Source organism: Drosophila subobscura, chromosome A (genome assembly GCF_008121235.1).
Source record: "Drosophila subobscura isolate 14011-0131.10 chromosome A, UCBerk_Dsub_1.0, whole genome shotgun sequence".
In the NCBI taxonomy this organism is placed as follows: domain Eukaryota; kingdom Metazoa; phylum Arthropoda; class Insecta; order Diptera; family Drosophilidae; genus Drosophila; species Drosophila subobscura.
In genome coordinates this window covers 23,639,556-23,664,674 of record NC_048530.1, presented here as the reverse complement: position 1 = coordinate 23,664,674, position 25,119 = coordinate 23,639,556, and the positions used below count along the sequence as shown (strand labels likewise).

Genomic DNA, 25,119 nt, shown 5'->3' with positions numbered 1-25,119 from the left:
AGCGAAGGAGAGTGCAGCAGATATGGCAGAAAGTTTCGAACAAAAACGATTTAAAAAGCGATTCAAAGTCAGCTTCTCGAATCGAATCAGAATCGATTAAAGCAAAGTTGTTTATGGCACAAAGTTCAACAGATTTGGGGAAGCCAACACCCCCGAACTACCCCACCGGGCACACCCCCAAAAGAAACCCCCACAAGGGAAGGGAAGTGGATCATGAAAGTGCAGCGACACGTGGGTGGGGGAAGGGGGAAGGGGGAGAGGGGAACAATGTTTGAGGGAATCTTCAACCTAATTTATTCGTGGTTAATTCTAGTCTGCAGGGACATGGACAGGGAACGGATTCAATTAACGGAAATGAGCTGCTTATCCTTGCCACAAAATGAGGCCACAGCCATTCGGCATGGGGCAGGGAGCACAATGCAAACCCAAGAAGCGAGGGACCCTCGTCGGTCTCAATGCAATCTCAACCAGTTGCACATTCTTCCCACACTCCCACCTCCCCCCTCCCACCGCCCCGCAGTCAACTCAATCACAATCACAATCTGGAGATGGGCAAACAAGGAATGGCAGCGGAGAGCAGCGGAGAGCAGCGCAGAGCCCTGGCAAGGCACTCGCCTCCTCAAAGCAATTGCCAAATGCCAGGACAAAATTTATGCAGAAAACACGATGATGGAGGGGGGGAAGGGACACCCTCTGCCAAGCATGAGTGCGGCAGAGCTGGCAACAGAGAGAGACGGTTCGGGTGGGGTGGGGGGGTGGGGTGGTGTGGTGGCCATATGCCGAGCACGTGGAGCCAAATCACATTTTGTTTGCGTACAATTTTTGATAGATTATTACAGAATGCGGCAGGGGCCAGAGCCAGAGCCAGAGCCACAGCCAGAGCCAAGCAGGGGGTAGCAAAGTGTATGCAAGGGGGAGGTCTAAGGGGGATCCAACCAACCTGACAGTATCTTGCAGTCACAGCCAGCGACTTCGCGCCAACTTGACACTAACGGGAATGCGCCGGCCTGAAACACTGACACTGAGAGTAACACACACGAACCAGAACCCAGAATCCAGAACCCAGAATCCAGAACCCAAGCCAGTCGGGGCTGGCACACTGACAGAAAAGAGAGCAGCAAATTTGGTTACTTTTGGTACAATAATATGCAATGCAATAAAATCATAACGGTTTAGCTGAGGGGTCGGCCACGCAGGTAATCACATAAACAGACAACAAGCACGAAAACAAAACCGTTTCTCGCTTCTCTGCCGCTGCGCGTGCTGATCTATTGTGAACAGGCAATAGGCAATTATCTTCCGCTGCGGCGATTCTCTGGGCACACGAAGCTTTTACAGCGCTGCCCGATATCTGCCGGCCTCTGCTCTAAGTCGGCCACGCATGTAGTCAAATGCACATACAACAAACACGAAAACAAAAGCGTTTCTCGCTTCTCTGCCGCTGCACTCTGCCGATCTATTGTGAATAGGCAATACGCCATGCTTCTCTTCCGCTGCGGCGATTCTCTGGGCACACGAAGCTTTTACAGCGCTGCCCGATATCTGCCGGCCTCTGCTCTAAGTCGGCCACGCATGTAGTCAAATGCACATACAACAAACACACGAAGACGAAAACGTTTCTTGCTTCTCTGCCGCTGCGCGCAGCCGATCAATTTCATCACGGGCCATACGAAGTTTCTTTTCTGTCGCTGCTGCGGGCACACGAAGCTTTTATGCCCTGCATGCGCTGACAGCGCTGCCCGCAATCCCGTAATCTTGGCCCATGCACAGAGAGCATACGATGCGCAGTCGGCCATTGCGCCACCTGCTCAGCACTACACTCCCCATATTCAGTGTTTGTTTGTTTTATATATTCAATGAATATTCTGTAAGCAATAAAATAAATTACAATTTCTTGCCGTGCAGTGAACGGGGAAGTAAATCAAGTCAGGGCAGTGATACATACCGAGTGGATGTGTATTGAGAGATGCTCAGCCGAAGATGCTCGGGCGACCCCCAGCTTGCCACCTTCCACGCCCCTGCATCTACTTGAAGGCGGCCCTGGGCTGGGCTGCCGCTTGTTTGCATGGCTGAAATGGCTCCCTCTGCTGCGCACACAGCGCTGGGATCAGCCACTGGATGTGGGATGTGGGATGCGGCCAAGGGGCTTGGACTTGGTCTCAAGATGCAGGGTTCCTGTCCCCGTCCCAACATCTTGTCGTATAATCACCCAGCATCATGTGTGCGTGTGTGTGTGTGTGACTATAGGACATAAGATAGCGATACCCTTGACAGTACTTAAAAAATGCGAATGAAAAAGCTGCAAAAAAGACGCAGAGGAAACCCAAAAGAAGAAGCGAAAAGTTTACTTTTGTTTGCCTTTCCTTGCGCTGCTGCTGCTGCTGCTGCTGCGTCGCTGCTCGCGTCACCTACCCACCACTATTGCCAGTCCCCCCCCCCTTTTACCCTCCCGCCGCCGCTGTGCTGCTCCTCCACTTGTTTGCTTTGCTGCGTTTCAAATGTTTCGTGCGGTCTCTTTTGGCGCTCTTGGATGCGCTCCCAAGAATCTCGCTCCCACGGATAGCGTGGGTGCCGCCGTTCCGGATACCCCTGTGGACTTACCTTAAGCTTAACATGTACACAGATGGCCAGGATGGGGGGATTCACTAGAACTAATGATCTGGTTAAAGTCCAGAGGGACTTTCATGCATACAAATCGACAGAAATTATCTTCCGGGGTACAATACGAAAAACATTTCAAAAAGAAATCCCAATTTTCAAACAGTTTTTTCTTCTTCTCTCTATTTTTTGTCTGGTTTTTGTTGCTCTTGTGCCAAATTGTCTTAATAGATTTATGGGCGTACGCAAAGCGGCTGCACTTCGCCGAGGCCCGGAAGTGGCTGAAGCCAGAGCCAGGGGCGGGACACGGGGGTCTGCGCTCTGGCAAGGACTTTTAATTTGGTTGCGCAAGACTTGGCAGCCAATGCCCCATGCCTGCCACTGCCCCCCGCCCTCTGCTTAGGCCCGGAGCGACATTAGCTCTGCGGGTTAATAGCATTCCAATTGGGCCGAGGCACCGGCCACCGCTGCCAGTGCTCTCCCATGGGAGCTCCAATCATTTTAGCAGGCGGACGTCCGCTCTCCCTCTCTCTCGTACATTTTACATACATATGTACACAGTTATGTACATTTTTATGTACGCGCACTCCTGCTGCATCCTGACAGCGGGAGGGTTCCTCTGCAATTATGCATATTCACTTTGGGCAACTTTAATCGTCATAATCCGAGATGCGAGCCCAAGTTTTGCTTAGACAACGTCAAAATGTTCCATGGATATTTGTTTGTTTTTGTGTTCAGCCACTCCCCTCTATCCGCCCTTCTTGTCGGTAGTTATTTAGCTCTGGCATAGTAGCTAACCCTGGCCGCAAAAGTTCCAAAGGCAAAACCCCAAAAACCCGGACCCGGTGCTGGACCCAGCCCCAACCCCATCGCCACCCCTGCCCCACGCCGTGTGTTGTCTGACGTTTTGCTAACGACTTTTCAATGGCTGCCTGCGCCAAGGCATAAGTTTTGTGGTTGCCTCTCTGTCGCACTGCCTTGCCACCAGCCTTCTGGCTGTCCCGTCCTGTCTGTCCTTTCCTATGTGTGCAAACAGTTCGCTTTTGCCGCTCTCTGGACCCCATGCCACACCGCACGGCATTGGGTTATTGGCTTGGCAGCAGCAGCAGCTGTACGTATCTGTGTGTGTGTGGGTGTGTGTGGGTGTGGGTGTGTGCCTTACCATAAAGCTAAAGAACTGCCACAGTTGTAAAAAGAAATTAGTTGCCGTTCCCTCCGCTCTGATCGCGAATCTGCTGGCCCACGCGGGCTGCCAACTCTAGTTTAAGGCTGCCGTAATTGACTCAGACAATATGTTGCACGAGGCGCACGGGGAGAGGCCGCCAAGAGCCACTTGAAAACCCGCAGAGCAGACACAACGCCGTACGTTGTGCGTTAATGGGTGGGCAGGACGCGGCAGTGCGAGTATGTCACATGGCCATCATCCGCAGCATGCTGAAAATGAGTTCATAAAATGCGTATGCGTATGCGTATGCGTAATCAAATTATATGTCAAGTGTGTTGACAGCGCACTGACTGCTCAGCGTTAATGGCGGGCGACAAGAAAGCGGAGATGGAGACCATCATCAGTATCTATCTCAGTACTTACGAGTGCGAGTGCGAGTGCGAGCCACAATCACCCGAGCACACATCTTCCGCGTAAGTCATTGGATCGGGTTTGGGTTTGGGGTTGGGTTTGGGGTTTGTGTCCTCCTCCTACAAATGCGATTTTAATGACTCGCACAAAGAGAGTATTTAAGCGAATTTATTGCTTCACATCGAGTCTTGCGTTTCCTTTGTCGCTCCACTCCACTCCACTCCACTCCACTCCACTGCTGGCTGCAGTCTCCAGACAAAGGGAGATCCCTTGGCTGCTGATCCCTGGCATACCTATCCACACCTCGACACCTAGCGGCAAGTGGTAGCATAAGTCCTTTATTCTGCTCCAACACCTCGGAGCACTCCCTGTGACATGCGACAAAATGAATCGAGGTAATTCTGTGGAGTTGCACATGAACAAATATACAAATAGCTTGAATTTTGTGCATGCTCCGCCACTGTACAGTGCGTATCGAAACACACACACACCCTGCCATGAGCTAGCAGCAGATTGAACGATTGGCTTACGGTTGCGGGATGCACTGTACGCAGAGAGGGAGAGAGAGACATTCGAGCACATTACACATCATTTGATGGGCTAATGCTCTTCCACTTGACATTTCATCCATAGACTCGACAAACACTGGAAGAAGCCCGAACTGGAGGCTGGCATGGGTTGGGTTGGGTCGGGCTGATGGCCGGATATGAGGCAGGACATTTGTCAGAAGTAAATTAAATTGCTGTGGCAAAAAGAGCTGGACGCACGCACTGATGCACACAGAGCAGGACAGCACAGGACAGCACTGGACGGAGGAGCAGAAGCACTTTGAGCTACCGGCCACCTGGCATCACCTCTCCCTCCCTCCCTCTCGATTAAGTGAGATTCCATTTCAGAGTTGTCATAAAATGCAAACGGATAAGAGATAAAAGCGCTGCCACGCCCATTCAAAGGCTTATTGATTGCGAAACGGTTTGTTATAAATTATTAACACTAATTAAATGATTAAATAACTCACAAAAAACCCACACACAGCAGCAGCACCACGCATCAGCGCCGCGAAGAGTGGAAAAGGTTGAATTTGAGGTTTCGGTTTGGGTTTTTATTATTTTTTGCCTGCCCCTTTTTTTATCGGTTAGCCATGGACTGAGGTTTGGGGGCGGGGGCGGTGGATATCGATTCGTTTTTATCTGTATCAATTAATGCGCAAATTGATTTTGCGCAAATTCCATTTTAATTTCAGTTCTTTTTGCCATTCCTTTATTGCTACTTCAATGGCTGACACAACGCTCATTTGGTTCCATCATTTGGTTCCACCATTGGCAACGGTTGTAACCATAGAGAGAGAGAGCGAGCGACAGCTGCCGGGCTACGATCGCTTTCTGCCCCTGGGCAGCACTGTTTTGCACTGCTTGGCCACACCCCAGCCCAGACAGCAGCCGAAAATGCCGCAAGTAAGACGACAGAGAAACACACGCAACAAAAATGTTTACTGACATTTGACTAAATTGTTCATGATTTATTTATTCACTTATTTACTTTTATTTTTGGTTTTTGGTTTTCTGGGTTTTGGTTTCGGTTTCGGTTTCGGTTTTGCATTGTGTGTATATTGTATATGTATATGTAGATGTATATGTAGATGTATATGTCGCAAATTGCGGTATGTATTTGCTTAATTGCTAGTTGCCTTGCCCAATGCTAAATTAGTTTCGTTTTGTGTACGGCTACATATGCATATGTATGGAATGCTTACGACTACACACGGTCCATGCCTGGGTGGTCGCACATCCACAGCTGTGTCTATGTACCTCGGACATGCACACACACGTACGTGTCTTATTTTGTGGAGAGTCTAACACTAGAAGTATGATTATATGAACTAGGTGTAGTTTTAATACTTATGCGACTGCCACTCACTCAATTCACTCACGAGGAGCGCCCCGAAGTGTGTGTTCGCTAGCCTAAGAGTTCAACTTACCGTGCTAGGAATTTGACAAAAAAAAACAACTTACACTCACGCATGGTTAGTTTGCTTTGCTTGAGTTTACTCTACTCTAGTTCTCCATATCTATCAGATAGTTATTAATTATATTGTGGTTTCAGTGTGTCTGTTTCTGTTTCTGTTTCCGTTGCCGTTGCTGTTTCCGTTTTTGTGTGCGAGTGTTGAAGTGGACTTAATTTAATTACTTTTGACTTAAATTCAATATTTGCGTTAGCTTTTTATGCTTAATGTTTTATGTTTGCTGTATGGCTGCTGCTGTTCGTTAGTTGGTTAGTTGGTTATTAACTACATAGACATAGATGTAGATGTACATGTAGATGTATATGTAATGTATTTATGCATGTATATAGTAGACATCTGCTGACACAAAATTGATTTTGGAATTAGTTTCTGACTGCTGACTGCTGCCTGCCCTTTGATCCTCTCTCCTTCTCCGGCAGTCCATTAATCCATTAATTGAAAGGCAGCCCCGGCCCTTCTTTTTGTTGTTGTAATTCTGCTTTTAAATTGTATTTTGATTTGGTTTTTTTACGAGTATGCAGGGGAGCCTATGCCTAGCCTAGTTGATTTTTGGTTTCTGGTTTCTGGTTTCCGCTTCCATTTTGCTATTTTTAATTGAATGCCACAAATTGAGTGTGGCAGAAATGTACAAATGCAGCGCACAGCGACCGCACACGGCCCAACGTGCTGTGGCCTAAGGGGCGTGCACTCAAGTTTCATTTATTTATTTTAATGAAGGGCTGCAACAAAAAATACAGAGAGCCAAGTGGCAGCGGCAAATGAGCTCCACTTGGCTGACAGCCGCGGCCACAGCCAAACGGGGCTGGCAGCAAATAACAAATAACAAACAACAAACAACAAATGACAATTCACGCGCTCAATTACCTACAATCAAAATGTATTTAAAAAGTATTTAAACCTAATTGCCTCTGTGCGAAGCAGAAAATTAAACGACAACACAGAAAAACCACTCAACAAGAGCTTAAGCTCGGAGACGCCATGCCGCAGGGGATTTGGGGAGGAATCGATGCTCGAATTGTAGCGATTATGTGTGAGATATCTATGAATGGTGTGTCTACTCGTATAACAGTTCGTATGACAGGTCAATGGCGGCTACGGCTACGGTTGAAGCAACATAACAGTATAACAGATAAGCCATATAACAGTTGCCATCCTCCAACGCAGTATAACAGTTTGTGCACAAAAGATAAAGGTGCCCCTTTGCTGTTGCAGTATGACAGTTTGTATAACAGTTAGTATAACAGTGGAAAGCAAGACTCTAGCTGGCAGATGCAGCATGTATGACAGCCTGTATAACAGCCGCATGCAGTATAACAGTTGCAAGTGAATCAATTATAACAGTTTCTCTGAGAAAGTAAACTTCTTCACTGTGGTTTCTGTAGCGTTTCCAATGGAACTGTTGTACAGCGCTCGCTCAGCGGAAAACTAATTTAAATTTCCACTAAACCCAACCCCCAGCTCCCACCCTAACCCTGATGAAAATATGGCACAAAAAACTAAACGCGGAGCGTGGAGTGGAGAGTGGGAGAGAGGGAAGCGGAAAACGAACTAACAAATCGCTTAAATAAACTTTGTCCTCTGGTATTTATACAATTTGTCATTTTCATTTTCATTTTGCATTTTGCATTTGCATTTTGTTTGTTTCCCCTCCCCTTTGCGCACCCCTCAACTGCATTCCCCTGCACTGTGAATATTTATTATTCATGGTATTCGCGATGTACTTTACTTTTATTAATTTCGGTTTCTGCATGCCTTCGGCATTAACGTTAAACACGCTCTCCCATGCACCATTCAAGTATTTTTATGCATTTATCATGTGGAATTTTAATTTTAATTTTAATTTTAATTTAGTCGCTGCTGCCACACCACGCCACATCCCTCCCCAGCTATCCATTCTGTTGCTGCTGCTGCTAAAAACTTTGTCCATTCTCCCCGCCCTGCGTGTGGATGCTGCTTGTTTTGATTTTGGTTTCCTTTTTGGCTTTTGTTTTTCCTCCTGTATTTACACACATAATAATAAATATTTGCTCAATGTTTATAGATTCAAAAAACACGACGAAGAACTTTTAGATGAAGGAAATTGTTATGTCTTCTCCCTCTGCCCCACTCCCTCCTTGTTCCTTTTTTCCTTTCCGGCTGCTGCTGCTGGAGGCCCTCGAATGTAGGCAACACTTTTCGACTCTCGCATTCATGGCTCGCGTCTGCGTGTGTTTGTGTGTGCAATTACTTACAGTGTGAGCGGTTGGTTGATTCACTTAGACACGGATCACCTCACCTGGTGCCGGGCCCGACTTGGGGCACAGCGCCTCATCAATGCTGTCCCGCAGGCGCATCGCCGCATTCAGCTCCGAGGCGGCACCAACACCAGCACCAATGCCGGAAACGGACACGGACACGGACACGGATGCCGCTGGGGAGCAGTCACTGGACGCTGCCGCTAGTCAGCTGGCTGGTCACATGAAAATGTCCCCGCCACCCAGAGCGCCGACAGCGGAGGACTTTCGCGGCGTCGTCGGCACCCCGTGGGGACAATGTGTGCCCGACGCTGCCGACACCGAGTTCACGCCGGAGGAGACAATGGATGGCGGCGGTGGCTGCTGCTGCTGCTGCTGCTGCTGCTTGGACTCATCCTCGAAGGTGACCATCTTCTCGCTGCGCGGCTTCAACGTGACTATCTGCAGCTGGGCCGGCGGTGGCGGTGGTTGCTGCTGCTGTTGCTGCTGCTGCTGCTGGCCACAGAGCAGTGTCTGCGGTGGTCCCAGTTGCAGGCCGTGCGGCAGTCCCATGCCCATGCCCATTCCCATGCCCATGCCGGTGCCCATGCCCATGCCCATGCCCATGCCCATGCCCATGTTGTTGCCCATGTTGGGGGAGTAGCGCCGCGGCGGGGGCAGGGCCAGATCGCCCACGCCCGACAGATTGAACTCGCTGATGCTGCGCGGCACAAAGTACTCCATGTGGTGCTCCGGGATGCCCGTGGAGCGTCGGATGGGCGTGTTGCGCTGGAAGGCGGCGCCCGAGGACGAGGGTCCCGCGCCGTGGCCGTGCATGTGGCTGCGGCGGGGCAGCGAGCTGTACTGGGTCAGGGTGTGGGCCGGGCCGAAGAACATGGTCTGGTGCTGGGCCAGGCTGTTGGGTGGCTGGTGGCCTACCACGCCCACGCCCAGGCCCACGCCCAGGCCGGAGGAGGTGCTCGGACCGCCGGCGACGCCGCCCAGCAGGTCCGCGCTGGGTCGTTGTCAGGAGGGCTTCGGGGTGACGGACACCGACACGAGGGTCACCTCCTCGGCCTTGGGCGTCACGTGGTCCTGCACGCTGAACTTGCGCAGCCAGTGGACAATCTCGGCCTGGATCAGGTTGAAGCACATGGCCACCACGGCCATGCCCACCAGTATGTAGGCGGAGGCCATGTACAGGGCCAGCGTGCCCCGGGGCGCCAGCTCGCCGAACCCGATGGTGCCCAGCGACGTGAAGCAGAAGTACAGCGACTCCAGCACGCTCCAGTTCTGCAGCCGGTGGAACAGGATGGCCCCGCTGGTCACATAGCACACCATCACGCACACGCAGATCGAGATGGGCACACTGGCAGAGCCCCGAGCCCCGCCCCCATGCTCGTTTTCCGGCTCGGAGCTCTTCTTTTCCTGCTGCTGCTGCTGCTGCTGCTGCTGCTGCTGGTAGACGGTTTGCGGCATGCCGTAGTGCAAATTGCTGCCACCACCAGCCCCTCCATGGTAGTGGCTCTTCTTGCCCTTCTTCTTGTCCGATTTGCGTCCATTGCTGCCACCGCTGCCGCTGCCGCTGCCGTTGCCGTTGCCGCTGCCATCCCTGTCGCCGCCATCGCCCTCGCCGGCAGCGCCCCCCTCGCCGCCCTGGCGGCGGAACAGGCAGCGCATGCCGGTGGACAGGGCGTCGCCCATGGCCGACAAGTAGAGCAGGATTATGGGTATGCCGAGGAGCGCGTAAATCAGAGCAGCAATGCGGCCCCACTGGGTGCGCGGCGAGACGCCGCCATAGCCTGCAACGAGGAGGAGGGAAAATCATTATTGGTTGAGCGTTTGCAGGAATTCAAACAGAGGGAAATGGAAGCCGCAGCGCCAAAGAGAGGGAAAAACATGGGAGCTGATGCACAAAACTGTAGCCAAAGGCCAGCTCTCTGCAAATGCGTTTAATCGCTGCAAATCGCTGGCTTCCAAAATGGTAAAAGGAGGATTCAGGCAGTCGGACTTGACTTGATCCCACTCGCAGTCTAAGAAGTGCCACAGGGCGCTGGGGCAGCTGCGGCGACTGATCCTTGATCAAATTAGCTGGGCAGCCTGCACAGACTGGCAGCAGTGGATAGAGCCCTTTGCCTTCCTGCTAGCTGCAGCCGTGCATGTGGCACAACAACCTCAACCTCAACCCGCCCTGCCCTACCGCAAGCCCTTTGGTTCTGGGGCTGGGCGCTCTGGCCTCGAAAAGAGAAAATAATAGAAAAAAAGAGAGGGGAAAAAGGCAACAAATAGAAATGGAAACTTTCCTGTCGGAGACACTTTGGCTTTGATGTTTGTTTGCCAGAAACTCCGGAATCGGGGGCACAAACAGCACAGAACCGAGCCAGAGCCAGAGCCAGAGCCAGAAGCCGAGCCAAAACCAGGAACCGGTCTTGGAGCAGGACTAGGAGCAGCAGCAGGCCTAGACCTGCCGCTGGGCACGACCTAACCCAATAATGGGTTGGCTACAGCGGAATGGCAGCGCCTCGGACGCGCTTGTCCCTCGGCTTCGGCTGCGGCTGCGGCCTCTCCTCCCTGAACTTTTAATGTGCAAACTTTTATAATTGAGTCAAATTGTGCGTGTGTGTGCGTGTGGTGTGCGTGTGTGCGTGTGTGTACATGTATTACATTTTATTACTGACAAAAATGAAAGCAAAGAGCAAACGACAATGGCAAAAAAGAAATGCCAGACGACACCAGACCAGACCAGACCAGACCAGACAACGAATGGCTGGGGGAATGATGAAAAATCAGCATGGAAAAAACACAGAAAATGCTTTTCCCACCCCGCCACCCCCCTGATCCGTGCTTCATGTTAATGTTAAGAATACTTTAAAACGCGAAACACGTTCAAGTGCACGGGGAGCGGGCAGAGGCACCGAGAGCCAGGGGGCAGGAGCAGGAGCAGGCGGTGCAAGCGTAGGCTCTGGACTAACGCTCCCCACCCCCTGGGGTGCACACACACACACAAAAGTTGTTGAAAATTATCATCATCCTGCTTACAACGTGGCACAGACACGGACACGGACACAGCCACCGACAGAGGCAGAGGCAGAGACAGAGATAGGGACACATCCATGCAGCAAGTATACGTCGTGTGTGCCCCCTTCGCTCCATCGTTCGTGGCTGCCACACCCCCGGACTGGGGCGACGGTTGGTAAAAATTGTTAGTGCAAATTATAACATTTACAATATGGCGTCCATGAAATTGTACGTAGTTATAACTAACTAACTAACGACGCACACATGTCGTTGCCGCCGCCCCATCGCCCCGTCGCTGTCCCTGCTCTGTGGAAAGATTTCCACAAGGGGCGAGCATGGCAATTATGCGTGGGAATTCCCAGAGTGGGTTGCTGCCTGTGGGTTGCCCCCAAACTTTTAGCAGCTCCCCAAAAAGCTGTGGACGAGCAAAAACGATTTCCATGTTGGGGGATTGAAATTTGTGCAATCGAGATGGAGCTGGAGCTGGAGATGGAGATGGACGCCCAACGATAACGCTGGACACTGGAGGACAGTGGTGTGGGGTTCAGGGTTAAGGGTTAAGGCTTAAGCACACACACACACACACGTACACACACACGTACATCCGGTTGGTCAGTGCTGGCCGCAGGCATTCGTTGTGGCGGTGTTGGGCTTGTTCTTGGCTCCTTCTTGATGCCTCCCCCAGATGCCATCTAAGTGGCATGCAACAACAGAAATGTTTTCCCTAACTTTTTAATACGTTTTAATTTGCATTTGCCGCTGCCGCCGCCGCCGCTTACTTTTCAGCACTCAGTTATTTTAATTAAAACTATTTACGCACTCTTCTGGCTTCTGGCTCTGCTTCTGGCTGCTGCTGTTGTTTCTGTTGTTGTTTTGCTGCTGAGACTTGAGTTCCGTGCTAATTGCAAAACAAACGCCGCTCTTTGCTATCTATCAACAGCGCTTGCACTATGCACGAGCACTCGCAGGTGCACGCATGAGGCACCCACTGGAAGGGTGCACCGAAATGTACAACAAAATGTACGCACACGTGTAAATATGTAAATATGTAAATATGTAAGCTGCTCAGGGCAGCACGAGGAGCGAAGAGCGAAGCAGATCGCTGGAGGAAGAGTCAAGAAGCCGCTCAGAGAGCTCTCGCCATTTCGTTGCTCATTTTGGTCAGCCACTGCACCAAAGCTGTCTACTATCTGGCACAATAACCGCTTAAAGTGCTATACAAACTGTTATACCAACTGTTATACAAACTGTTATACCAACTGTTATACAAACTGTTATACAAACTGTTATACAAACTGTTATACAAACTGTTATACCAACTGTTATACATCACTGTATTACCACCATTGTTCGAAATGAAACTTCTGTAGCTAAAAATGTTATCAAACTGTTATACAAACTGTTATACACAAATGCATTGCTGCCAGACTCCCAAACTGTCACCCCACCAACTGTTATACTTTAGCCAAACTGTTATACCAACTGTTATACATCACTGTGTTACCACCAGTGTTCGAAATGAAACTTCTGTAGCTAAAAATGTTATCAAACTGTTATACCAACTGTTATACACAAATGCATTACTGGTGGTGTCACCCCACCAACTGTTATACTTCAGCTAAAACTGTTATACAAACTGTTATACGGCTGTTAATCGCCTCCCAAAATGAGCCATTCCCAACCGCAAAACCGCTTCAATCGAAATGCGAAACCGAAAAAGATGAAAACATTTTCAATGTTCGTTCGTCTGGGGCCAGCTGGGGCAACGCATTTGATTCGATTATACGTGGAACGTTGGTGGCCAAGCACACCCCAAAGGCAAGTTCACAGCTTTGCCAGAGTGGTTCCCCCCAACCTCCCCCCCCCTGCCATCCCTGCCACAAGCTGGTGAGGCTTTTGTCCTGCCCTTAGGCGACTGTAAAATCCAAACCAAAAGCCAGCGAGAAATATTTTACTACGGCAATTTTCGGGCATAAAGTAATTACAAAATACTCCTCCATCACACACACACACACACACACACACACACGCACACTGAGAGAGTTGCAGAGGGGATGGGGGGGGGGGGGTGGGGCCTCCTCCTCTAATAGCTAAGAAATTAATTTTCACAAAAAGCTATTAAGAGAGTCACAAAAATGTTGAAATATAAAACCAAACAATGCGCATGGAGGGGAGGGAGAATGGCGGATGCTGAAGGTTAGAGGGGGGTGCAACACCTCCCCCACCCACCACCTCCCCCACTCTCGAACCGAGGTCAAGCAGCAAATGGCTGAGTGGGCAATGAGGTTTTGCTCCTTCGCTCAGTGAATGCTTTAATTACAGACTGTACATATTACTGCTACGCAGGAGGGGGTGTGGGGTTGCGAGTGTCTCTCCCTGCAGCAAGTTTGAGTAATGAAATTTGCGTGCCCCCCGCCCCAGCCAGAGACAGAGCCAGAGCCAGAGCCATCCATAAATAGGGAAATGTTCAATAAACAAGCGGAATGGCGGATGGATTGTGATGGGAGAGAGAACGAAATAATGATATGCAGGGCCAGAGCCAGAGCCAGAGCCAAAATGAAACAAAAACATGTCGTTAAGCGCCCCAAAACATCATCATCAGGCGGAGCAGCTGCAATGGGAGAGGGCAGGGGCGAGGGCTAGGACAGGGGCAAAAGGGAGCGAGGGGGAGGACAAGCGCGACAGCCAAACATGACAGCAAGCATTTTTATGACATGGCAACTGGCGCTTGAAGAATTAATTAAAAATTAAATGGCCTATTAAAATCGTTATCGAGACGCGGCGACGCCGGCAGCGACGTCCACGTCGATGTTGCTGCCGCTGCCGCTGCCTCTGCCGCTGCCGCTGCTGCCCATTTAACTGTCAAACAAATGGAAAGCACAAAAAGGAAACAAAAGCCAGCCGTACATACTGCAGATACATGCACATACACATATGTACATACATATGTATTTCGGAGAGCCATTAAAAGCTGAATGCGTGCTGGCTGGCTGGCTGGCTGGCTGGCTGGCTGGCTGTCTGACATCGTGAAGTGAAGTGACGCCAGCGCTGCTTGAACATGTCAAAACATGCATAAAAACGCGAAAATTGGCAGCGAAAGCAGCCAGAACGGAGAGTGTCGAGGAAGTTGCATTCACACTTTGGTCAAACTCCTTCGGGGGCACTCTTGGGGCAAAGTACTGCAAGGAACAGGCCAGACGAAGGCTTGGCACTGACCACAGGTGCAGCAGCAGGTGGGAGAGGAGGAATCAATCTGCAACTGCCAGGCAGCAGTCAAATCAACTTTTAGCTGTCGTGCAACGGAGCAAATCCACCAGCAAGTGCAAGCTGCGACGACGAGCGACAAAGGCTCAGGAAAAATGTGACTTCATTTGACAGAAACGCCAAGAGGAGCGAACGCCATCAAATTGGGCCAACAGTCTGCAGTCTGTCAATGCATAACAGTTTGTCGAGCACTCCAAGCACCGCCTACACATGCATATAACAGATTTTTGTATTCATTTCTCTTTGCGTTCCCCCCCCCTTTTTTGGTTTCTGTGTGCACGGCCCTCGACGAAAATATATGCACGAAAAATATGCAAACTCAAGCCAATACAGAGGCAAAGACGCTGATGAAGGCCGTGAAGGGGAGAGACGAATGGGTGGGCACAAGAAGCAGTGCAAGCAGTGCAAGCAGTGCATACATTTCACAGCTGTCCTCCCCTTTTTTCTGTCCCATCCATTTGCCTCGGCAGACTGTGTGTGTGGCAGCTGCAAGGTTAAGGCGGCAGAGTGGCCACTCGAACGGCGGCTGCGACACAAGCCATCAAAATGTGCGCTAAGCCAAGGGAACACACATACCCATCTATGTGTGTGTGTGTGTGTGTGTGTGGCATGTGGGAAGTCGCATTATTGGCATTGTTTTGTGGATGGGCCCCCAAATGTTCGGTTTTTATGACATTATTAAGCATTTTTGATATGCGACATTTACAGGCAAAATGACACAGAGCTCCGCTTGATTGGGCCACGCTCGTCCATGTGTGCACTCGTGTGTGAGTGAGTGTGTGTGCGTGTGTGTGTGTGTGTGAGCAGAGACGCAGACACAAATGAGCTGCCTGACAGCATTTCCACGCCTGAAATGCCAGCAGACGGGTGGGTGTGGCGGGGGATGCAGCTGCAGACACTCGTCGCACGATCTTGGTCTCTCTTGGCTTTGTCTTTCTATGCTCTCTCTCTCTCTCTCTCTCTCTCTCAATCGTTTCTTTGTGATTCTTCGAGTCTCATCGCTTTCGCTTCTCTCTCTGCGACTCCCTCTCTTTCCTCTGCTGCTCTCCCTCGCTCCCTCCCCTGCATTTGGTCTCGTTTGTTAACACTCGCCACAACATCTCCGCCATACATCTCTTCCTGCCTTCTCCTGACCCTCTCTCGCTCCCTGTTGCTCTTCGCTGCGAGATGGATTGGCTGCAGTAAGCCTTGCACGAGATGAAAAACTGCCCAGAAGCCAGAAGCCAGAAGCCAGAACTAGCAGCAGCAGCGGCAGCGGCAGCGGCTAAGTGTGGTTGGGGTGTGGCACGGGGCAGTGTGTGTGTGTGTGTGTGTGGCTGGGGGCATGGCGGAGGCTTGAGGCAGCTCCGTGCGTGTTAGCGTTTGACACATATCAGGCCTCTCAGGGCTCATCGTTGTTGTTGCTGTTCGTGTTGTTGGTGTTGTTTCTGAACAGGAAGACATTAAAAAATGTATGCAGCATGTCAAGGGCTGGCAGTGCAGGCCGTGGGGGAAATGAGGGGCGGATGCGGTGCGGGTGCCATGATGAACACCCAGCCAACACCCACCCACCCACACACACCCCCTAAAAGCGCTGAGTGGTTCGTTATGTGTGTGTGTATGGGAGAGGGAGCGACTCTGCCGCATAATATGTGTGTCCAAGGCATGGGCACACATACCCTGGCGGAGAGGGTATTTCTGGCATTGAGAAAGGTTTAGAATGCAGCAGCAAATATGTACAGTACATATGTACATATTATGTATGTACATAAATGTATACATATTACATATGCATGTACATATTTACAAGCATAAACTTTAGTCCCCGAATTCGGATTCAATCATTTGTCTGGCCAACACAGCGCGTCGCTGGGGTACCAATTGCTTCGAGGCAGTCCCTCCCTTTCGGTTCATTCACTCACTCGCTCACCCATTCACCCATTCACCCATTCATTCGCCCATTCATTCATTTGGGGTGGGGGCTGGGCTGGCGTTCGTCGTGCTCCGTGCTCCGTGCTCCGTTTGTCGTCGTTCGTTGTCCTCGTCAGCGGAATGTTGACTTATCTGTGATTGCCTCTTATGGCGTTGTTGTAGTCACGCTTGTTGTTCCTGCAGCCTATTGTCGCTTTCGGCATTATTTGTTTTATATTTGACACTGACACACCCACACACACACACACACACCCACACACACACACTCCTGTCTGAGCCATAAAAATGAGTCTGCAAATTGCAATAAAATAAAATAAACTGCCGCGCTCTTTTCTTTTTGGTTTGCTTGTGCTTGAAATCAGTGTTGGTAATGTTTCCGAAATGTAGCGAAAAACAGTTCCCAGCCGCAGGGAAATGTTTGGGAATTTTCATAATGTTTAATCCACTTGAAGCTCAAAATGCACATCCATAAATAATTATTGTAATACGAACACGAACCAGTGGGGGAGGGAAGCTAGCGTACGGTTAGCTCACTGCTCATAGGGGCCAACATGCCGTGGAATGTGTTCAGTAAGTCGCCAATTATAAACTAGTTGCCAGCCAAACGTTATTGTTCAGCACTGGCTGGAGCGCCATGGATGTTTTGGCGGCGCGGCGCGTGTCACAAGCGATTATGTGTAGTTGCCATTCAGCTGGCATTCGGGGCAACAGGCGCATACACAATTTCTGGCACACAAATTATGTAATAATAATATTACAACAGCGGACGGGACGGGACGCGACGTGACGTGGAGTCTATCGTGGGTGGGCGAGGGCCACGTGGTCGGCGTGTGAACATAATACAGGTCAAAGTGTTTAATAAAGTTATCAAACAGCAGCCGCCAGAATCGATGCCGTGGACGTAAGGAAGCCGCCACAGTGCTGGCCATGAAAATAGGTAAACAACATAAATAAAAATCGTGATTCATTCGACTGCATTCTGCCCGCCAGTGCTGTGCAATTTGTAATTCAAAATGGCAAACGGAAGTGGCGGACAAAGCCATTACATCGATGGCAATGGTTTATGGCCTGGCCCCGCCGAAGGTCAAAAGGGAAAGCTGCGGCCCCAGCTCCCATTTGAGTTAACATTTCTTTTGCTGCAGATTTATGTGTGTGTGTGTGTGGCCATCAAGTGAACTCGCATGTGGCTGCCAGCTTGCATTTGCTTATTGATTGAAAATCATGGAAGAGCATGGAGCAGCTCTTGGCACTTATTTTTGGGCATCCATTCGGTGCACTTTGGCCACAATCCCATTAACAATAAAGCGGCAACTTAATGACACGCCATGTCCTGGCCACTGTCATTGTCCTACTGCCACTTGTCCACAGTTTTGCGACAGTCACTGTTTGCTCGCTGTGGGAAAGAGTGTTGGACAGCGGATGCGACTCCCTCTGGATGCAGTTTGCAGAATTGAATGGGGGTGGGTGGATGGGTGGGCAGCGACCACAGTGCAGCACATAAATCAACGGACAATGGACACGCTCAACGGCTGGCCGGGGGTATTTATTAGTGCCACGGTTTATATTTATGGGCAAATGTGTTAATTTTATTACCCGCGACACACACTGCGAGGCACAGCCAGTGCCAGTGCCAGGGCCAGGCGCAACTGTGTGTGGGCAATATTAATTATCCATAATCGCCAATAGAGCCCAACAATTGCCAATGAAGCGGCGTCGTTTGTGTCATTAAATTTCTAGTCAAATATTTCGCAGCCAAAAATCGAAATTGAAATTGAAATGGAAATGGAAATGGAGCCGGAACTCCTCAATTAGCGTGCGAAATCATTATGCTAATCGAATGAGAATGAATGCAAATTAAATACGCATTCCATAATTCACACACTCGAACACTCGCACAGCAATTGACATAAATTGTATCCAAAGTGTTTGCTGGCTGGGGGCATGGCGGGGGGTATTACTTTTAAGCGATCCATCAGCGGCGCGAGGCTTTGCAGGCAATCAAATTTGTTTTATGCGAGAAGCTAAACAACCATTAAGATCCCCAGTCAGCCGTAGCACACACACACACGCACACACATCCGTAGCACACACACAGCCAGACAAATCCAATCTGCCGGAATTTTAATTGAACGATGTCCTGGGCCCAGACAGCAGCACTGACTGGGGAGACAGGTAATGGCGCCACATAAAGGTGGCCATCGAAAATAGCTCAGAGACGGTGGGGCGGGGGCGGGGGGCAGGCGACACGGGACAGTGGAGGCACAAAGAGACGGCGGGCCATTCAAGCGTATGCCCATCGAAAATATCTTCATTATTGAATAATGAGCAAAGTGTCCTCCTGCTGGTCGTGGAGGCCACGGGCTCAGGACATAATCGATGTGAATTTTGCATAATGCTTTTGTCTCACTCCTCAGTCCCCCCCCGGAACTTAATCTCCTGACGATCGTTTGGTAGCACCCCCCACATACCGAAATCTCTCCGTTCAGCCGCCTGTCGTCAATCCCCTAAGCACATTAAATAACCAACAACAAAGCGCCCAGCAACAACTTTTTGGCCGAAATCCAAGGTGATTGAATGTGGCCAAAACGGGGGATTTGGAGATTTTGTTCGTTATTCTCTCTCTCTCTCTCTCTCTCTCTCTCTCTGTGCTGCCAAAGACAGTGAAATATACTCGTGGATGGTAGCTGGCACCCTTCACAGGCACAGTTTTGTCTTTATTTATGGAAGAATACACATTAGTCGAGGAGGGGAGCTAAACAATCGAAAATACATGTATCCACGCGGCAATTTGGGGGACAAATTGTTTCATAATTGATTGATGTGCCAGCCCCAGCCCCAGCCCCAGTGCCAGTTGCAGCTTCTTCTGCTTCGACTTCGACTTCGACTTGTGCTCGCACTCGTAGAATATGCACGAAACAGTTAAGTGGCTGCAGAATGCAGAAAGTTGAGCACCGTTGTACCGTTATATCTGTCTGTCTGCCTGTCTACCTGCTGCTGCTGCCTGTCCCTCTGCCTGCCCGCTGCTGCTGTCTGACCCTCTGCCTGCCCGCTGCCGTCTGTGCATGTCCGTTCTTGCATGCTGCTGCCGCTAGCTTTTGCTCTCGCTCTCGCTCTCTCTCTCTCTGTTCTGTTTTTCTGTTGTTTCGGTTTACCCAACTGACAACCGCAGGTCGGTGTTCCTACCCACCCCAGCTCTCACTCTCACTCTCACTCTCATCGCTCCTCTCTCCTGCTGGAGCTGTCTCTCTGCCTGTCGCTGTCTCTATTTAACTACATACCGTAACGGTACTATCCCCTCCACAGTGATGTCAGAATAATTTCAATGACACTCCCCGCTACACAAACACGGCGCCAGGCCGCAGCGACACAGATGGGGAGAAGTGGCATTCGGCGTGTGGGGGAGTAGTGAATAAGGTGGAGTAGGGGACGGTGCGGGGCGGGGGTGTTGTTTCGTATTTAGACAGATTTCTGATTGCCTTCCCGCCTGCTCTCTGCTTCGCCTCCCTCTGCCGCTGCTCTGCCGCTGCTCTGCCTCTCCGAAATTGAGTTTTGATTTCAAACTCAATTCCCATAATGTGATGAGGGGCCAGCCAGTGTGTCCAGCTGCTGTCCTGCTGTCCTGCTGCTGCTGTGGTGCTGCCGCGAGGGGGGCGTGTGTTGTTGTTGCTGTTGCTGATTGCTACAAATTCGATTGATTTAACAGCGCGTTTATTGTGAACGAATCTGTTCAGCCATTCCAATCAAACCACATCCTCCATCCTCCATCCAATCATCCCACCCCCGCGCTGCTCTAGGCCCTGCTCCACTTTTGTTCATGTGTCACCCACAGTGCGTGTCCGTTCTATTTTCGTTACTTCCCTCTCCGCATTCACCCTGCTTGTGGTCATAGTTTGAGTGAACGAAGGCCACCCACTAGTCGATTTTCAACACCCTTTAATCATAATTGAGGGCATGCCACATGCCACATGCCCCATGCCACGCATGGAATTCTCAACCGATTGACAGTTTCCAGGAGCAAAACTTAGATAAATATCCTGCAGAATGCGCTTATGCCAAGGGTGTTCATGGGTAGGCTTCAGGCTTTCCCCCATTTTTGGGTATTTTCAAATTATTTTTTCAATTATTTTGGTGTCTCTCGGCAGCCTTCGAGCGGGCAGCTCTTCAATTTGCATGCACATCAGGCTCAAGGGGCGCAGCAGTGGCTGTGGCTGTGGCCTGTGGACAGCTGAGTGAAGCTCGTTTGGTGGGCTGGGGCATGCCCCAGTGTGTGGCAGTGTTCGATTAGAGTGCGGAGGGGCATGGACATGTTAATTACGTTTGGCGTGCATCTTCCTGACGCATTCCGGATGTCCTTTTAGCAGAGGAATTGCTTAGCCCATAGCCCCCCGGCTCCGCACCTAATTGAAATCAGATATCCTGAAGGCAACAAAAAATAAACTCTATGCCAGGGATATGCCAGGGATATGGATGGAGTGTGGGAATTGTTGTGGCCAAGACGAACGGAATCGATGCCGTCGGTTGACAGTTTGTTAATTAAAAACAGCAGTCCCCGGGTGGTCCAGCTGGGGGCTGGGTCGGCAGCTGCTCAGCCAGGCGGAGGCGCTCACTCAACGTCTCACACAGATGCACACGCTCGCAGAGAGCTTTGGCTGAGAGCGAGGGAGAGAGAGAGAGAGGGAGGGAGACGGGGAGGGGGACACGCACACGTGTCTGCTTGGGGTTCTGGCACTTGGCAGGCGACGGCAAACGTCAGGCTTGGGCTAATAAATTGCCCAGAGAATCGAAGCAAAGAACCGGAGAACCGGAGAACAGCACGAAGCCAACAAAAGGAATCAAGTGGCAGGTGGCAGGGGCTGCGGGGGGAGCTACGTACGGGTGATGCGATACATGTACGAGGCACTTCTCACTCACCTATCGTTGTAATTAATGTCATGGAGTAGAGAAAGGCCGAGGCATAGGTCCACTTGTGGGTCGGTGCGTTCAGCTGGATGCCGCCTGGTGGGTAAACCTTTGACTGGCGAACGGCCCGCAGCAGTGTGTCCTGCGGAAAGAAATGCCACCAAAGGCAGACAGAGAGAGAGAGAGAGAGAGAGAGAGAGAGGGACGCGCAGGCAGGATGCGCCATTAGCATGAGAGCGGGAGGACAACTGGGCGACTGGGAGGCTGCCCGGAACACTCACCTGAAACAGCTGCACCTCCTGGGCGGCGAGCCGTGTCCAGTTCTCCTTGTACAGGATATTGAGATCCTCCGTTATCGACCACAGGCGATCGACAGTTCTGAAAAGATTCCAAGCAATTCCAATTAGTGGATGCCGAATGGGTGGATCCATCAGTCAGTTGCCACTTGCCTGGAGCGTATCTCGGCGTTGGCCAGCTCGGTGCGGGGATATGGCTTGGAGGCGGCCACGGCTGTCTCCACGGCACTGCCGTCCTCCAGCTCGCCCTCGAGGGTCACGAAGATGATCGACCCCATGGCGGTGTACAGCAGCACCAGCAGCAGGACACCTGAGGGCAGAGGGCAAAGGGGAAACTCTCTTTGAAGCAGCGCAAATAAACGACAGGCTGATGGCAGGATTACTTGAATGAATGATTGGCCCCGCCATCGACTGACTGGGTGATGGATTGACTCACCTGTTGCGGAGATGCAGTGGGACTTGGGCGCCCTGTTGCCGCAGCCGCAGAGGATGCCGATGCCGCCCTCCTCGCCGTCGTCCTGCTTCTCCGACTTGGACGATGGCCCGGAGTTCGACGCACTGCCCGTGGCGCCATTCGCGGCACCTCCTCCCTGGCGACCACCGCCGCGGCCACCGCCACCGCCATTGAGTGCTGCTGTGGCAGCTGCGGCTGCTGTGGCGCCGCTCCGCAGGCCGCCGCCGCTGCTGCCGGGGCTGCCGCTGCTGATGTCGTTGCCGAGAAAGGCCGCCATCGGAATTGGCGCCGTTTTAATCGCTGAGCGCTGAATCGTTGTTGGGTTTTGCCTGCCTGCTGCCTGCCTGCTGCCTGCCTGCGGCTTGGTCACTCAATCAGTCAATCAATCGGCGACGACGTTTGCTCCCACTTGGGAATTTGAATTTGATTTTGGACTCTGCTCCTGCTCCTGCTCCTGCTCCGTTGCTGGCAATCAAATCAAAAGCTTTGACGCTTCATGTGGCACATAATTTGCATCCTCCTGTCGCTGCTCCGTTCACCGTTCACCGTTCACCGTTTAAGCGTTAAGCGTTAAGCGTTAACCGTTCGACGCTCCGCTGTGTATTATGTGACCGTCATAAAATGTTGTCGCTTCCGCCCTGCGTCGGGCATCAGGCATCAGGCGTCGGGCATCAGCCACGAGGCATCCAGGCACCAGGCGCCAGGCAGATCTCCGGGTGGGGCGGGGCTTTTATGCTGCTCGGAAATGCTGCTGCTGTTGTCTCTTTATTGCTCCACTGGTGGCATGTGGCACAAGGCGGGCGCGAGCGAGGACACCGTGTCGCCGGATGCTGCAAATGCAAAAATATTTTCATGAAAAAAAAACGCTGGCAAAAATGTAAATGAAAATTGCGAATCTCTCTGCCTCGCTTCGTGTGTGTGGCATGTGTGTGTGTGTGTGTGTGTGTGCGTGTGTGTGCGAAGAGGCAAATTGCATGGCAAACGCCGTGTAATTGAGTCAACGGCATCAGGCTAAGGCCGGGAGAGTGCACGGGGAAAGCGAAAGCGAAAGCGAAATCGAGAATGTGCCGGTGGGTAAAAAGTAATATCCTGGCAAACCAATTCCTGACATGCCCCCATAAACACTTCATTAGCGATAAGAATTTTAAACAAGCGAGGGAAGGAGGGGGCTGCTTTCTTTCATTTAAGATCTCAACTCTACAGAGGGGCAGCCCCAGCAGGCAGCAACCGATGGGAAACAACAGAGGAAACGCTGCTCCTGCAACAGGGGAATCTTCCAGATGATTCCAGCTGCTTGTGGAGGGCATTGTCTTCCCCTGAAGCTCTGCAAATCAGCGGCAGCAGGGAGCTCTCATTGAACTTCCCATGAATCCAGCTCTCCTCGGGTCATCGTGTGCAGCTGCTGCCACTTGTTGCTCCGCAGACTCAAGACTCACATTTCGGTGTTTGCTGGCAGCTAATCTTCGCCTCAATCCCTGTCGTATCCCAGGAAATCCAAGCACTTACTCGAAGCTGCAAAGTGGCGACACAAATGAAGACAATTTCCATTCCACGGAGAGGCTGCTGCCAGGCTCAAAGGGAGTGCCAGTGGGTCATTATGCTGCTAATCACGTGGGTGCACACACACCGGACTGTATGTGTGTGTGCGTGTGTGTGTGTGTGTGTGTGCTTTGTCGCACATTCATCTGATAAACGTGAAGAGATGGCTGGCATTTAAATTAAAGATTGCGCCACCGCAGCACAAAAACTTGTCAAATTATCCACGAGGACACGATGGGGATCCTTTTTCGGCTGCTGTTAGGCACGTGCCACGCCCTGCCACATTGGGTCTGCGCCTCGTCCAACGGCACTCCAATTAGGGGGCAGGGCTCCGTTTTGTTTTTGCTTATTACTTGCATTTCTGTGTGCCGTCCCGCCCTCAATGCTAATTGTGTGGAAGACATCGCATCGCAGCACGTGCCGCCTCCATCTACGCTCTGTCGCCGGAACATGTTCAGTTGTTGCTGACACGAACGCTCCTCGCAGGACTGCTGCCCACTCCTTTGCTGTGGCATCCTTCCATCTGCCTCACGGCACAGCCACACAGTTGCCCCACCGATAGGTGAAGCGAAGGGCTGAGCATGTGGTGGTGGCCAGTGGTGCAGCTCGGCATCTGGGAAATCAACCGATTTAATTGCTAATTGTATTTGCATCTGCATTTGCATCTTTCAGTCGGTCGCTCACACAATGGAAATGGATATTGAGGCATCCCAAGCACACAGCTGCAGCCACAGCATACAGGATACAGGATACAGCGTACAGGAGATACTCTGCTGCTGGTGCAATTGATATTGAAATATTTTTGGCTCACCTCAAGCCAGGCGGAGAGTTCTCTGCCAGTTCTTGCAATGCAAATGCGCAATTTTGAGCAAACAGCAAAAACCCAGCAGCCCATCATCATTATCCTTCGGACTACTGCCCGATTATCCTGCCAATTTGCACACACAGAGCCCACCCCAAGTTCCTCTCCTTCACTGACTTTGGCCATCAATCATTTGGCGAAGCGAAAGGCCACAGACCAGAACAAGAGCCAAACTGCCAACAACGAATCAATCTCGCTCTCTGTTGGGGATTTAGTAAATGGACCACAAAGAAAGGCCTCAAAAGTGTTCCATTCCACGTGTTTCTGCTCGCACTGCGCAGAGATTTGTGCCTCGATCGCACAAGTGAAGAGAGAATGCAGGAGAAGGCCACAGAAAGACAAAATACCGATCCAAACTCGCTGATCTCAATCCATGGTTACAATAACTCTAATCTATCGTGCAGCTTGACATTTTTCTGTCAATTGAGTTCCATTCCATGCATTCCAGTGCAGAAAGTGAAGCTCT

The 25,119-nt window shown here is 51.0% G+C and overlaps 1 protein-coding gene across 1 annotated transcript; it reads right to left on the bottom strand.

The window, feature by feature from the left end:
- Positions 1-8,096: 8,096 nt before the first annotated feature.
- Positions 8,097-24,306, bottom strand: LOC117903274. Its single transcript, XM_034815177.1, is given in 6 exon segments — positions 8,097-10,212; positions 21,515-21,644; positions 21,784-21,880; positions 21,952-22,108; positions 22,235-22,613; positions 24,226-24,306. Coding segments are annotated over 6 exon segments (2,406 nt in total). The 3' UTR covers positions 8,097-8,650.
- Between the last annotated feature and the right edge of the window lie 813 nt (positions 24,307-25,119).